Source organism: Puma concolor, chromosome C1, assembly GCF_028749965.1.
Source record: "Puma concolor isolate L17-30 chromosome C1, mPumCon1.1.hap2, whole genome shotgun sequence".
NCBI lineage: Eukaryota > Metazoa > Chordata > Mammalia > Carnivora > Felidae > Puma > Puma concolor.
This window is the reverse complement of record NC_141674.1, coordinates 38,450,119-38,466,537: the sequence shown is the minus strand read 5'-3', so window position 1 is coordinate 38,466,537 and position 16,419 is coordinate 38,450,119. Positions and strand designations below refer to the sequence as shown.

The 16,419-nt window shown below is 36.9% G+C and overlaps 1 protein-coding gene across 3 annotated transcripts in view; it reads left to right on the top strand.

The window, feature by feature from the left end:
- Positions 1 to 16,419, top strand: part of SPATA6 (spermatogenesis associated 6) — a 151,605-nt gene that overhangs the window by 6,907 nt on the left and 128,279 nt on the right. For all 3 annotated transcript variants that reach the window (XM_086716921.1, XM_086716920.1, XM_086716922.1), the window contains exons 2-3: positions 11,942 to 12,079; positions 13,311 to 13,359. In XM_086716921.1, coding sequence (XP_086573047.1) covers positions 11,942 to 12,079; positions 13,311 to 13,359 — 187 coding nt within the window. The remainder of the gene's footprint in view (positions 1 to 11,941; positions 12,080 to 13,310; positions 13,360 to 16,419) is intronic.

Genomic DNA, 16,419 nt, shown 5'->3' with positions numbered 1-16,419 from the left:
GGCAGAGAGGAAGAGGGAGACACAGAATCCTTAGCAGGCTCCAGACTCCGAGCTGTCAGCACAGAACCCGATGCAGGGCTCGAACTCACAAACCACGAGATCATGACCTGAGTGGAAGTTGGACGCCCAACCGACTGAGCCACCCAAGCACCCCTCCGTCTATTATTGATAGACTTTTAAATGCCAGTGAAATTTGTTGGGCTACCTTTGTTTGCCTTAGTAGTTGGGGGGTCCTGTTGGTGTTCATTGTCTAGTATTCTGCATGACTTGAATGTCCTATTGAATATGTAGATGAAAACCTGTATATAATTTTTGGAAGTTAAGAATCTAACTTTGTTTTACGTATAAACACAAAATCTTTTTTCTTTTTTTTTTTTGAAAGGTGGTAAAATACAGTGAATTTTCCAGGAATACAATTGTAGTGTAAATTGAGGAGAGTATACTTTGTTTTGTTTGGAACTCTGTGAAGAGTTTACTTTTTTTGGAAAATCATGGCACCGATGGCAGCACTGCTTGTGTTTGAGTTGCCAACATGGGCGCCTATCATTCTGCTTTTGAAACTATCTGTATTATGTAGACTCAGTGTATAGGTGTAAATATTATATTTTCTAGCTTAGTCCTGCCTGAGCATTGACATGTAGAAATAGATATTTTATTATAAATTATTTTTCTATACATATAGTTTTTTTTTTCAGTTAGGGCATTGGTTTATTTTTTTAGTCACACGTATAGGTAAATTGCACACTGTTGCACAGGGGGGTTTTGAATCTTTAAAAATTTTTTTCTTAATGTTTATTTATTTTTGACTGAGAGAGAGACAGAGCATGAGCAGAGGAGGGGCAGAGAGAGAAGGAGACACAGAATCTGAAGCAGGCTCCAGGCTCCGAGCTGTCAGCACAGAGCCAGACGTGGGGCTTGAACTCACGAACTGTGAGATCATGACCTGAGCCGAAGTCAGACGCCCAACTGACTGAGCTCCCCAGACGCCCCAGGAGGGTTTTGAATCTTATAGATACAGGCCCAGTGCTCTAGGCACTAGATTTAGAAATGGAACTATGGGGGCTCAGGAAATTGTGTTAGTTTCATAGGGTGCTATAACACATGTCCCCAAACTTGGTGTCTTAAGACAAGTTTGTCTTCACATTGCTCACATTTCTGGAGGGCAGAAGTCCAAAATAAAATTATCAGCAGGGCCCAGTACTCCTTCAGAAGGATCTGGAAGTGGAGGTGGAGTTGGGGGAAGGTTGTTCTTCCAGTTTCTGATGGCTCTAGGCATTTCTTGGATTACAATTGTATAACTCCAACCTCCAATCCCAGCATTTTCATTTTCTGTGAATAGCCAGTTTATATCCTTTGCCCTTAGCAATCTCAGAGGTTTTTTTCTTTTTTTTCCATCTTGTTGAATATATCTTGGATAGTAGCCTATTGGTTATATGTAATGTAAATTTCAAAGATCTTCTAGTTGAACTTTTTTACTTTGTTTTTCCTGTCTTTAGCAGATAGCTTTTTCTTTTCTTTTCTCTTTTCTTTTCTTTTCTTTTCTTTCTTTCTTTGTCACTGGTAAACAAAGAATGCTGTTGATTCTTTTAAGTTAACTGTTTGTGGAACTCTATGTTCAGCAAGTGCACGAATCCTATGTGTGTAATTACCACCTGGATCAATAATTAGAATATCATCAGCACCCCAGATTGTGCCCTTGTGCTCCATCCCTCTCAGCCATTCCTCCTGTCACCTCCTCTCCCAAAGGTAACCACTGTCATGACTTCTATCACAATATATAGTAAACTCTTGGTTTGCGAGCATAATTTGTTCTGGAAACATGCTTGTAATCCAAAGCACTTGTATATCAAAGCGAATTTCCCCATAAGAAGTAATGGAAACTTAGATGATTCGTTCCACAACCCAAAAATATTCATATAGAAATGATTACAATGCTGTAATATAATACAAAATAATAAAGAAAATACAAAATATAAAGAAAAATAAAGAAATTAACCTGCAGTTACCTTTGAAAACCTTCATGGCTGGTGTGAGGGAGACGAGAGAGGAGGGTCATTCTGTAAGATGACTTTCACTATCACTAATGGAGTCACTGCTATCTGTTGGCTTAATGAAATCTTTTCCTGCCATTGTATATGGGAGGCCATTGTATATGCTTGTATGAATGTTAACTACAGTACAGCATTAATAAACTCTTGTCATATACCATATTTAATGAAACTGGCAATAAGGCAGCAGAGGAAAGGGTCTATATCTGTAAGCAGCCTGACCTAGAATGAAGCAAAGCATTCCTCACCTTACTCTTATATGGAAAAGCAAAGGACTGTCCATAGGTACTTTGAAGTGACAAATAATACACTAGTGCCAGTTGTGGGCACCTTCCAGTGTTCTGAAAAATCACTGATTTCTGCCCAACACTGCAGCCTGAGACTGAGCATTTGAGCATGGGAGATGGTCACCCATAATCCCGTAATGAGAGAGACTGAGAGACAGAGAGAGAGAGATGAACCGTTGGCCCAGTTGTGATCATGTGACATTCAACATAATGTACTACTTGTATTGTAAATACAAACATGGCTCATTTGTCAACTTAGAATTTATTATAAATGTTTGCTCATCTTGAAGAACACTTGTAGAGCAAGTTACTCTTAATCCAAGGTTTTACTGTAATTTGAATGTTTGAAATCTTTCTCTCTCTCCACGGTATGAACTTTTTCAGTGGACATTCCTCACACATACTTTGTTAAATTTATACCTAAGTACTACATACTTAAGGTTTTAATGTTATTGTAAATGCTGTTTTTTTAATTTATTTTTAATTTTTTAAATATACTTTATTATCAAATTGTAAATGCTGTTTTAAAAAATTTCATTTTGTAAGTGTTGCTGGTACAGAGAAATAACGTTGATTTTTGCATATTGAACTTCTATCCTGTGACATCAGATTCCTTCCTTATTTCTAGTAGTTTATTTGTAGATTGTAGACTACAGTTAGGTGGTCTACAAATACTGTTTCACTTTTTACTTTTCTTTTTTTTTTTTTTAATTTTTTTTTTTTCAACGTTTATTTATTTTTGGGACAGACAGAGACAGAGCATGAACGGGGGAGGGGCAGAGAGAGAGGGAGACACAGAATCGGAAACAGGCTCCAGGCTCTGAGCCATCAGCCCAGAGCCCGACGCGGGGCTCGAACTCACGGACTGCGAGATCGTGACCTGGCTGAAGCCGGACGCTTAACCGACTGCGCCACCCAGGCGCCCCTCACTTTTTACTTTTCAATCCATGTACCTTTTATTTCTTTTCTTTTTTTAATTTTTATTTTTTAATTATTATTATTTTTTTTAACACTTATTCATCTTTGAGAGACAGAGAGAGAGAGAGACAGAGCATGAGCAAGGAAGGGGTAGAGAGAGGGAGACAGAATCCGAAGCAGGCTCCAGGCTCTGAGCTGTCAGCACAGAGCCTGGTGTGGGGCTCGAACTCACGAACTGCGAGATCATGACCTGAGCCGAAGTCAGACGCTCAACCAACTGGGCCACCCAGCTGCCCCTTATTTCTTTTATTTTAAAATTTCTTTTTCTTGTCTTTTTGCACTGGCCAGGACCTATTTATTGTACACTGCTGAATAGAAGTGTTGAGCATGGACATACTAACCTTTTTGCTGATATTGGGGAAGCATTCAGTTTTTCAACATTATGTGTGGCATCAAATTCAGGCTTTTTCATATTCTGTATCAATTGAAGAAATTTCCTTCAGTTCTTAGTTTGCTAGAGCTTTCATCATAAATGGGGCTTAATTGTGTCAAATGCTTTTTCTGCAGAAGAAGAACTGAAGGAAATTTCAAGATTAAAGCTATAATACACTTTTTAGAAGTGATTTAATTATATCTAACACATTTTTATATGTTTGTCTTTTCATTTTCATGCAGTTCAAAGTATTTTTTAATTTGTCTTATAATTTCTTCTCTGACTCATAGAAGTGATTTAGGAATATGTTGTTTGATTTCCAAATATTCAGATTTTTTCCAGATATTTTTCCTCTTATTTATTTCCAGTTTAATGGGATTACAGAAAATAATCTGCATGATTTCAGTCATTTTATGTTTATTGAGATTTATATGGCTCACAATATCCTCTTTCTTGATGAAGAGGATCAACGTCGCTAGGTCAAATTACTTGAATGTTATTCACATTTTCTATACCTTTAATGATCTTTTTTTTAACTAACAAATTTTTTTTGACGTTTTATTTTATTTTTTGAGAGACAGAGATAGAGCACTAGCAGGGGAGGGGCAGAGAGAGAGGGAGAGGAAGCAGGCTCCAGGCTCTGAGCTGTCAGTACAGAGCATGATGAGAGGCTTGTACCTATGAATGCAAGATCATGACCTGAGCCGAAGTCGGATGCTCAACCGACTGAGCTGGTTAGGCACCCCTAATGATCTTTTCAAAAACTTTTTAAAATGTTTATTTTTGAGAGATAGCATGATTGAGGAGTGGGGTGTGGAGGGAGAGAGAGAGACCAGGTATCCAAAACAGAGTCTGTGCTGTCATTCCAGCGGCCCATGTGGGGCTCAGACTCTTGAGGTCATGACCTGAGCTGATGTCAAACACTTAACTGCCTGAACCACCCAGCCGCCCCTTTAATGATTTTTTTGACTGCTTATTTTATCAGTTACTGAGAGTAAGGTATTGAAATTCAGTTATATACTGTACTTTTTACTTCCTTTACTTTGATACTGTATTATTAATTGCTTACACATTTAATTTTGTTATATCTTCTTGATAAATCAAAATTTTTAATCAGTATGTAATGTTTCACTTTAACCTTGGTAATCTTTCTCTTTTTCTGAAGTCTACTTTATGTCACATTAAGGCTGTTACTGGGGTGCCTGGATGGCTCATTCAGTGAAGCATCACGATCTCATGGTTTGTGAGTTCAAGCCCTGCCTGGGGCTCTGTGCCTATAGCACAGGGCTTGTTTGGGATTCTGTCTCCCTTTCTCTCTGCCCCTCCCCCACTTGCTCTCTATATCTGTCCCAAAATCAATACAATTTTTAAAAAAAGACTATCACTCCAGCTTTATTATGACTAGTGAATGCATGGTATACCTTTTTATATCATTTCGCTTTTATCATGAATCTTTAAATTAAAAAAAATTAAGATATAACCCACATATATAAAATGCATCCATTTAAAGTGTAAAATCACAGATGCCTGGATGACTCAGTCAGTTGAATATCCGACTCTTGATTTTGGCTCAGGTCACGATCCCAGAGTTGTGGGATCGAGCCCCATGCCCATAGAGCTGGACTTCTTAAGATTCTCTCTCTGTATCCCTCTGCCCTTCTTCCCCACTTGTGCTCACCCTCTTTCTCAAATAAAAAGTAAAAAAATGAAGTGTAAATTCAGTGAATTTTAACATATTCACAAAGTTGTAAAACAGTCACCAGTAATTGCAGAGCATTTTCAGCACCCTGTAAAGAAATCCCATACTTGTGAGCTGTCATTCCTCATTCTCCCTCTTCCTTGAGGTCCTGGATACCACTAGTTGATTTTCTGACATTTATATAAATGGAATCAATCATACAATATGTGGCCTTTTGTGTCTGGCTTCTTAGCGTGTTTGTAAGGTTCATTCATGTAGCATCTGTCAGTGCTTTATTTTTATGGTCAGATAATATTCCGTTGTATGGGTATACTACATTTTGCTAATCCATTCTTAAGTTGATGGACATTTGGATTGTATCTATTTTGTGGCTATTGTGTATCTATGTGGCTATTGTGAATAATGCTGCTATACTCTTGTATGTATTTTGGGGTTGCCATATGTTTTCAGCACTCTTGGATGTATACCCAGGAATTGCTGAATCTTATACTAACTCTGTTTAGTTTTTTTCATAAACTGCTGGACTTTTTTCCACAGTGGCTGTGCCTTCAATACATTTCTGTCAGCAAAGTGTGAGGGTTCCAATTTTTTTGTCGTGCTCCCCAACACTTGTTTTTGTCTTATATTTTTGATTGTAGTCATCATAGCAGATGCGAAGAGGTATCTCATTATGGTTTTGATTTATATTTCCATAATGGCTAATGATGTTGAACATTTTTCATGAGTTTGTTGGCCATTTGTTTATCTTCTTTGGAGAGATGGCTGTCTTTTTTTGCTTCATGTATTTTGGAGCTCTGTTAAGTGTACGTATGTTTGTAATTGTTATGTCTTCTTGAAATATGTCTTATATGTATTTTTAATTGTTATGTCATTATAAAATGTCCTTTTGTTTCTAGAATCGATTTTTGTTTTAATGTCTATTTTGTCTGATATTAGCATAACCACTGCTGCTCTTCTCTGATTGCTGCTTAATTTTTTCCATTCTTTTACTATCAACTCATTTGTTTCTTTGCTAAAGTGTGACTCCTGTAGGGGCACCTACAAGAGTGCCCTTGGGTAGTTCAGTTGCTTGAGTGTCTGACTCTTGATTTCAGCTCAGGTCATGACTCAGGGTCATGGGATTGAACCCCATGTTGGGCTGTGCACTGAGCTTGGAGCCTGCTTACGATTTTCTTTCTCCCTCTCTGTCTGCACCTCCCCTGTTCATTCTCTCTCCCTCTCTCTCTCTCAAGTAAAATTAAAAATAAAATATTTAAAGTGTGTCTCTTAACGTTTATTTATTTTTGAGACAGAGAGAGACAGAGCATGAACGGGGGAGGGTCAGAGAGAGAGGGAGACACAGAATCCGAAACAGGCTCCAGGCTCTGAGCAGTCAGCACAGAGCCCGATGCGGGGCTCGAACTCATGGACCGCGAGATCATGACCTGAGCTGAAGTCGGACGCTTAACTGACTGAGCCACCCAGGCGCCCCTAAAGTGTGTCTCTTATAGACAATGTATAGTTGGATTATAGTTTTTATCCATTTTACCAGGTTCTCCCTTTGACTGGAGTAGTTGGTCAATTTACCTTTAATTTACATAATCACAGATAAGGTAGGATTTGCCTCTTTCATTTTACTGTTTGTTTTCTGCAGGTCTTATGTCTTTGTTTGTTTCTATGTTTCTGCCTTGATGTCTTTTGAGTTAACTGTTTTCTAGTGTACCATGTTAATTCCTTTGTTTCTATTACTATATTTTTTTTGTTATTAGTGATGATTGTTTTGGGGCTCACAATTAACATCTCCATTTATTATAGCAATCTAGTATGGATTGATACCAATTTAATTTCAGTGGTACACAAAATTTTTGTTTCTGTTGAGTTCCATTCTCGTCTTCTTCATGACTTTATTGTCATACAATTTATATCTTTATACATACAAGCCTCACCAACGTAGCTTAATATTTGCTGCCTTATGTAATTTTATCTAATTTTATTTTTTAAAATATTTATTTATTTTGAGAGAGGATGCATGTAAGTGGCAGAGAGAAAGGGAGAGAGAGAACCCCATGCAGGCTCTGCACTGTCAACACAGAGCCCAACGTGGGGCTTGATCTCAAGAACTGTGAGGTCATGACCTGAGCTGAAATCAAGAGTCAGATGCTTAACCAACTGAGCCATCAAGGCACCCCTATGTAATTTTATTTTAAATAAGGATGGAGAAATAAGACAAAAAAATTTTGTACTGTTGTTATATTTATATATGCAGTTCCTTTCCTGATGCTCTGTATTTTTTTCATGTGGATTTGAGTTACTGTCTAGTGTCCTTGCATTTCCAATCAAGGATTCTCTTTAGTATATTTTGTAGGGAAGTTCTGCTAATGATGAATTATCTGTGTTTATCCAAGGATGTCTTAATTTAATTTTCCTTTTTTTTGAAGGGAAATTTTTCTCAATATTGATTCTTATTTCAAGAAAGCCTTCTTTCAGCATTTTTGAATAAGTCATCCCACTTCCTTCTGGCTTCATGTTTCTGATACAAAAGCACCTGTAAATTCTATTGAGGATTTTTGGTACCTACTGAATCACTTCTCTTGTGTTGCATTTAAGGTTCTCTCTTCATCTTTGTCTTTTGAAAGTTTGATTATGATGTATGTGGTTTGGAATTCTTTGAGCTTGTTGGATGTAGATTGCTTTTCTTTAAATTATGCAAGTTTTTGTCCATTATTTCAAATATTTCTGGCCCTTTCTCCTTTCATTCTGTGGATCCTATTATATCTATGTTGTTGTACTTGATGGTATCCCACAGGTCTCTGAGATTCTGTTCATTTTTATTTTTTCTTTCTGTTCCTCAGGCTGAAGAATCTCAATTGCCATATTTTCAGGTTCACTTATTCTTACTTCTGCTAGCTTCTCTAGTGATTTTTTCCATGTCATGTCATATACTTTCAACTCTAGAATTTCTATTTGGTTCTTTCAAAAAATAATTTCTATTTATTTGTTATTCTTTCTTTGATGAGACATCATTGCTATGTTGCCATACTTGCCTTTAGATTTTTAGACAAGGTTTCCTTTAGCTCTTTGTACATATTTATAATAGATTTAAAGTGTTTGTTTAGTAAGCCCAACTTCTAGGCTTCCTCAAAGACAGTTTCTATTGATTACCTTTTCCTGTGTGTAAGGTTTATACTCTTGTTTCTTTGCATGTGATATTTTTTATTGAAAATTGAACATTTTGAGTAATATAATAAGGAACTCTGTAAATCAGACTCCCTATTTCTCAGGGTTTGTTGTTTGCTGTTGTTTGCTGTTGCTTTTTGTTTGTTTAGTTACTTTACTGAGTTAAAGTCTGTATTCTTTGTCACGTGTGGCCACCAAAGTCTCTGGTTAGCTTCATGGCTTGCTAATGATGGTATTAAGGATATATATATCCTTAAATGTCTTGAACCAGTAAGTCTCCCAGTCTTTGCTGAGGATCTCTGTGTGCTTGTTGGGGCATGCTTTCAATGTACCGCAGGTAATTTACAACTCTGTCTTAGCCTTCATTTCCAACTATCTCAAAGCCTCAAGGTCATCCAGAAGTAAGAGATTAGGGTTTCATCAGGTCATTTCTGCAAATGTGCACAGCCCTGCACATGTGCATGATCTTCTGAATTGCAAAGAATATATTATAGCTTGTCAAAAACAGCCTCCCCCCATACACCCATGCACATGATTTTCCAGCTTTGCCTTTTAAGTATTTTGATCAGCTTGTGGTGTGCCTCAATTGGGATCACTGCCTCAGGCATCTGTGGTGTTAAACAATTGCTGCTGATTGTTTTTGACAATTGCCTTAGGGAGAAAGGCTGTTTGAGTAAACTCTAATTCAGGTCAAGTAGAGAATTCCTGTGAATGAGGGTTTCCGGGATACTCTGAGACAGAGCAAATAATGGCAATTCCCTGGAGATGGGACTTTTGGGTAGCACAGAACCTGTTCTCCTCCAGTGTCTGTGGGGTTGCTAGTTTTTATGACTACTCTAATTGTAAGGATTTTGGTTTTCAAGGTTACAGAAGACCTGAGTAGAGGGTGTTGGGAGTAGAATATGTTAACACACCACAATATCACTATTTTAACCAAAATTCATCTATTTGGTTAGTTGACCAAATGCTCTTCATATTTTTGCAAATCTCTGGTTAATTTCTAGAGCTGTAAAAAAGTTGATTTTGACAGTTTTTCATAGTGTTCTCTTTGCTTTTATAGAGGGACTGAATTTTGGAGATATTTGCTCCACCATTCTGAAAGCACTTTTTCTATGTGTGACTTTAACGTGGTTGTTTTTTTTTTTTTTTTTTTTTTTGCAGACAGCATATTGTGTCTTGCTTTTTTTATCCAATCTGACAATTTCTGCCATTTAATTAGAATGCTTAGAATATTTGCATTCGTATAATTATCCATATGGGTGTTTTAAGTCAACTTCTTTGCTTTTTATTTTCTATTTGTTTTATCTGATTTTCTTTACCCCCACCCCCCTCTATTGCTTTCTTTTTGGGAAGCTACTGGGTGTTCTTTAAAGCATGGCAGAATTTGTAGAATTGTGGATGAGAAAAAGTCATGCCTTCTTGCATATATTACACATTGGAAAGAGAGTCCGTAGTTTCCAGTAGGACAGTTAGAGCCGGTGCACTACTCAGTAGAAATATAATATGAACCACAAATTTAAGCCAAAGGTGCAATTTAAAAATTTTTACAGCTATATTAAAAAAGTTAAAAGGAGTAGATAAATTAATTTTAACAATAATTTTATTTAAATCAATGTTTTCAAAGTGTTAGTTATTAATGAGATATTTTATGCTGTTTTTATAATGAGTTTTCAAAATCTTTCTGAACAAGTCTTCAAAATCTTGTATTTTATACTCATTGTCCGTCTCAGTTTGGTCCAGCCACAACTGTGGACATAAGTGGCTAGCAGCTACCATACTGGATAACATGGATTTAGAGGGATTATAACAGGTTTGATTTTAATGAGGCAGAGTAGGAAATGAAGGTGATGGACAACATTATATTTGCTGAGGACCTTGATTTTAATAGATTTTAATAATCAGTAGGGAATATATCAGAACGGAAATTGGAAAATAGAATAAGAGGGAGATGGAGTATAAATATCTGGCATGGAAAATAATCTTAACTGCTACATACAAAGAGACCTGAAGTCTTGGTCATTTATTCAATGCAGTAATTTGTGTTGAGATGACAGATGCAGTGATTTTCAGCTTCACAATAACTATAGCTGGTATTGGTTGAATGCTCTGTTAGGCACTTTTCTAAGCACTTTTGAAAGTATTGTATTGATTGATTTTCTGTGTCACTTTAAGTAAGTAAATCACCTATACTTTCTTGGGGCTCTGTGGTTATTGTACGTAAAAAATCTGAAGCTATTTGATAATCTCGGAGCTTCTTAATACTGAAAGTCTGTGTTTTGGATACATTGATGAGAAAATAAAATTTCTATCCTCAGGGAATTTATAATTAAATAAAAGAGGTGAATTGTACCTACTTAATTAAAATGCAGGGAGATAATAATTAGGCCTTAAGAGAACTACAAAATGCTATGAGAATCTAAAACGTATTTATTTGAATATGGTAAATTCATAATAAATGTTTGAATTAGATTGAATTGAATAATGGTAGCTGGTGAGTCCAGAGTTTTGTGTAGGAGACGCAGTTGATGTAAGCCTTGGAAGGTGGTGAGTATAAATGAGGCAGAGATGGAATGGAGTAGTAAGGAGTAGTAGTCCAGATAATGGAAGAATGTAAGGTAGGACAGTAATGTGTATGTTTAGAGAACAATAAAAATATACTTTGATTGTATTATTGGGGGATGTTGAGTAATGTTACTATGTGGGTGGGTTGGATTCAAATCTTAGCCGTTAATATTTCTTTAAGGGTGTGGTTGATCACTGACAGTGAAATATGACTGGGACTGGGGAATCTGTGCTGTGGACTTTTTAGAAACACCATATTTTGTGCCTATACTTTGTGTCAATCATGAGGATAATGAAGTGCAATTTCATGTTTAAAAAATGTATCATTGGACTAGAAATTTATAATTCACTAGCTTTGAAAGTCCGTCATATTGCATTTGATGAGGGTGTATATGGGCTGCTATTTAGGGTTATACGGGTCATATTTGTGGTTTTTATTGCTATTATTTTTGTCCTCTAGGATAGTGCTTTGTTTCTGCTGAGTCTTAATCCTTTGTGATTAAATGATGCTGAAAAGTTTATGTCAGCATTCAGCATAAAGTGGGTGCCTAAGGCTGACTGTTTAAAACTGTTAGTATCTGTCCCAAGAGCCAGTACACAGAGCTTCAAATGTGGAACAAATAACCAAATGGAGAATCATAGATTTCTCAGAGGGATGGAAGTTATAAAGGCATTTCATTTAACTCTGTAAACACGAGAATCTCTTTTCTTTTAATTTGTGCGTCTTTTTATTGGCTTAGCAGACTAGTGTTTTTATGTAATGTCATGTAAGTTATTTCAGTAGGATAGTTCAGGGAATTCATAAAGCACTTACATCTCTCTATCTAATTTTGTTCAGGTAACTTGTCCAGGAGTGGTGCTGAAAGACAAGGAGGACATCTATCTTAGCATCTGTGTGTTTGGCCAATACAAAAAGACACAATGTGTCCCAGCCAATTTTCCACTGGTCTTCAATGCCAGAATGGTGTTTGAAAAGGTGAGTTCAAGTGACAGATCAAATATTAACAAATAATCAGTGTACTTCCAAATTTTTAATAAAAGCCCTAAAGACAAATTACTACTGACTATATATACTTTGATTTCATTGAAAAGGAGATTTGTAACTTAAATCTGGAAGCTTGAAAAGAAATATGCATTGTATTATTCATGAAATGAGTTGCCTCATTTTCATAATGGATCAGTTTATTTCTAAAATTGTGTTAGTGGGCTCTATGTAAAATAGAGCATCTTGAATATTAAATAATAATTTTCACAACAAAGAGAAAGAGGAGACATTAATAGGTAAAAATAGATTTTATTTTACTTTTGGCTATCTTCTGGTACTTCTTTCTATGAGTTTCTTTTCTGTTTTTCCCTAAAACTGCTGCTTTTGGTTATTACCAATCATATTCTTCACTTTATTTCCTTCTTTCCTTCTCTACTTTCCTCCTTCCTTCCCTCTCCTCCCCTTCCTTCTTTCCCTGTCCTCCCCTTCCTTCCTTCCTTTTCCTTCTCCTTTCCCTTTTCCTTTTCCTTTTCCTTTTCTGATAATTACCCACTTCCTGCTCTGTTTCATGCACTATTCTAGGCACTGGGTAAACAAGACAAACAGCCTCCCCACCTGGAGCTTTCCCTGTAATAGGAGAAACCGACAATAATGAAGTAAACACAGGAATAGAATAATTTTAGATAGTGATAAGTGTCATGAAAAGAATAAAGGGAGGGTGAGGGAACAGAGAGGAATTGAGGGATTCAGGGGATTATCTGTTTTAAAGGGTGGTCAGAGAAGATGATAACATTTAAGCTGAACTGAATTATGAGACAGTTATCAGTTATTTGAAGGTCTAGTGGAAAAGCGTTCTAAGCAGAGGAATAGCAAATATAAAGACTTCTTGCTGGGAATAAGCTTGATGAGTTGGAGGGGCACCAAGAAGGCCAGTATGACCATGGTGACCAACAGGGGAGGAGTTGAGATGAAGAAGCAGCCCTGGTGAAGTTGGAGAGGGAGAGCCAGCCAGCCATAATGTGTGTTTGTTTGATTGTCAGAGCTTCCATAGTGATCGTGGGAAGCAGAGAGGAAGTGACAGTTCTCAATAATGTCCAAAGTTTCTATGGATGAGAAAGGAATATTTTGGGAAGGAGAGGGGAATTACAAAGACTATTTTATGTGTATGTTCCTTTCACTTCCTCTTCTCCACCCTGCTTCCCTCTGTGTTCTCCCACTGTAGGTGTTCCCTGAAGCAGTAGACCCTGGAGATGTGGTTGCACAGCTTGAATGTAAGTTTGTAACTTTTAATTCCTGTTTCTAGGACATTTTAGAATTCTGCTTAATCCTGGGTTAGATAAAAGTTAAAAAAAGAGTCCATGAAGGATTTTAGAAATCTTGAGTTGAGACTTCTAAAACACTTTTTAAATGTTTGTCAGAATATACCTGGAAATAATAAAATGTACACGTGCTGCAGAGTGACTAGGAATTTTTCCTTTTTCTATGTTAGGTGTGTGGAAATCAAAGAGACTTACTTGAACTTTATATTGATTTAGATGATATGAAGTGTTTTTGATGTAAAGATAGTGATTCACATTGTGTGGGGCTTTGCCCTGCAAACAAGCATATGCCTGTAACCTCAATGTATTACAAATTCATAGGGTAAATAATAGAAGATTGAAGTAATGGTAGCTTGAAGTATATATGATTTGTGTTTTATATTGCATCCAATATGTTAATAAATTATTTGAAGTGACATTTTCAAGGCTGTGGATGATAGTAAATTCCTCAAAGTGTTAGGATTCAACTATAAAAAGATACAACTATTTTTGAGAGCAGCAATGCATGTATACATACTTGGGAATAAGTTATTCAAGCTCTGGGTATGAAATGAAAAGCTCTGTTATTTATCCTTGTAATTAGAGATCTGGGATCACCAGTTTGGTCTAACATGGAACTGTGGATCAAAACACTGACAAAATTGGGCATCATCAGTGTCACCTGTTCTTCCCCCCTTCATCCATTGGGATGTTAGCTGTGTAGAAACATGGAACCTGGCACCATGCTGGAATCTAGGCATATGGGGAGGAATAGGGCCAGCTTATTGTCTTATCTTCATGACACTTACAGTTTAATAATTATTCTCCAGAGAACTCTTTATGGCCAATGTTAACATCTTATTTATTTTTTTTTATAGATGTTCTAGTTCTTTTTAAAAAAATTTTTTTTTCAACGTTTTTATTTATTTTTGGGACAGAGAGAGACAGAGCATGAATGGGGGAAGGGCAGAGAGAGAGGGAGACACAGAATCGGAAACAGGCTCCAGGTTCTGAGCCATCAGCCCAGAGCCCGACGCGGGGCTCGAACTCACGGACCGTGAGATCGTGACCTGGCTGAAGTCGGACGCTTAACCGACTGCGCCACCCAGGCGCCCCTAGATGTTCTAGTTCTTGATATTCTTTCACTGTGGCAGATTAGCTAGGTGGCAATTTGGTGCCAGTGGGTAAATGCCTTTTTAATATTTCTTGAACATCTTCTTCAGTATCTGGGCAATTGTGTTGTGTATCCTAGAAAATATAAACTCTAGTATTATCTAGTACCATGTGCATATTGTTATACATAAATATGAGGTAGTAATTTCATCATTCTGAAATTGTCTAGTAATTTCATCATTCTGAAATTGTCTTATTAAAAACATAATCCTTTCTTTCTATTTAATTTGAAATTTTGGGTCTATAAGAGTACTTACTGGTTTTTTTAAATTTTTTTTTCAACGTTTATTTATTTTTGGGACAGAGAGAGACAGAGCATGAATGGGGGAGGGGCAGAGAGAGAGGGAGACACAGAATCGGAAACAGCATTGGTTTTTATTACTTGGAAACTTTCTTGCCTTGCTTTTCCTGATTTGGTTTTTCTCTTAGGTCTCTTTGTACCGTACTGATTCCACTTTTTGGTATCTTTCTCAAACTCATCTTTCTCTTCTCTGTCTTTAAGTATTATTATTCCACTGGCTTTACCTCTCTGATCTCTTTATTTATTTTCTACTTTCTCCTTATATTCTACTCACCTAAGACATGGCTTCATGTATTTCCTATATTCTGATGACTTCCACCTGAGTCTATCTCTGACCTCCCTTGTGAGCTGTGGCCCCCTTTTTCTTTTACTTTTTTTTGTGTTAGTTTCTCTCAATGCCCAATAACCTTATTAATATGAAAAATTAAAAACATACTAAATGTGCAGTTATTTTTGCTTCCCTTCCCTTACGTTCATCTGTTTTCTATCTTAAATTCCACATATGAGTGAAATCGTATGTTATTTGTCTTTCTCTGACTGACTTATTTTGCTTAGCGTAATACACTCTAGTTCCAACTACGTGGTTGCAAATGGCAAGATTTCATTCTTTTTGATTGCTGAGTAATATTCCATTGTGTATATATATATATATATATATATATATATATATATATATACCACATCATCCTTATCCATTCATCAGTTGATGGACATTTGGGCTCTTTCCATACTTTGGCTATTGTCAGTGGTGCTGCTATGAACATTGGGGTGCATGTGCCCTTCAAATCAGCACTCGTGTAGCCTTTGGATAAATACCTAGTAGTGAAATTCTACTAGGGGTAGAATCACAGGGTAGTTCTGTTTTTAATTTTTGAGGGAACTTCCATAGCCTCTGTTTTCCAGAGTGGCTGCACCAGTTTGCATTCCCACCAGCAGTGCAAAAGTGTTCCTCTTTAAAAAAAATTTTTTTTTAATGTTATTTGTATTTGAGAGAGAGAAGAGACAGTGCGTGAGTGGGGGAGGGGCATAGAGCGATGGAGACAGAATCTGAAGCAGGCTCTAGACTCTGAGCTGTCAGAACAGAGCCTGACACGGGGCTCGAACTCCTGAGCCAAAGTCAGACACTTAGCTGACTGTCACCCATGTGCCCCAAAAGGGCTCTTCTTTCTCTGCATCCTCGCCAACATCTCTTGTTGCCTGAGTTGTTAATTTTAGCCAATGTGACAGGTGTGAGGTGATATCTCATTGTGGTTTTGATTTGTGTTTCCCTGATGATGAACGGTAGCATTTTTCCATGTGTCTGTTAACCATCTATCTGGGTGTCTTCTTTGGAAAAGTGTCTATTCATGTCTTTTGCCTATTTCTTCACTGGATTGTTTTTTTTGGGGTGTTGAATTTGATACGTTCTTTATAGATTTTGGATACTAACCTTTTATCTGATGTGTCATTTGCAAATATCTTCTCCCATTCCATGAGTTGCCTTGTAGTTTTGTTGATTGTTTCTTTTGCTGTGCAGAAGCTTTTTATCTTGATGAGGTCCCAATACTTCATTTTTGCTT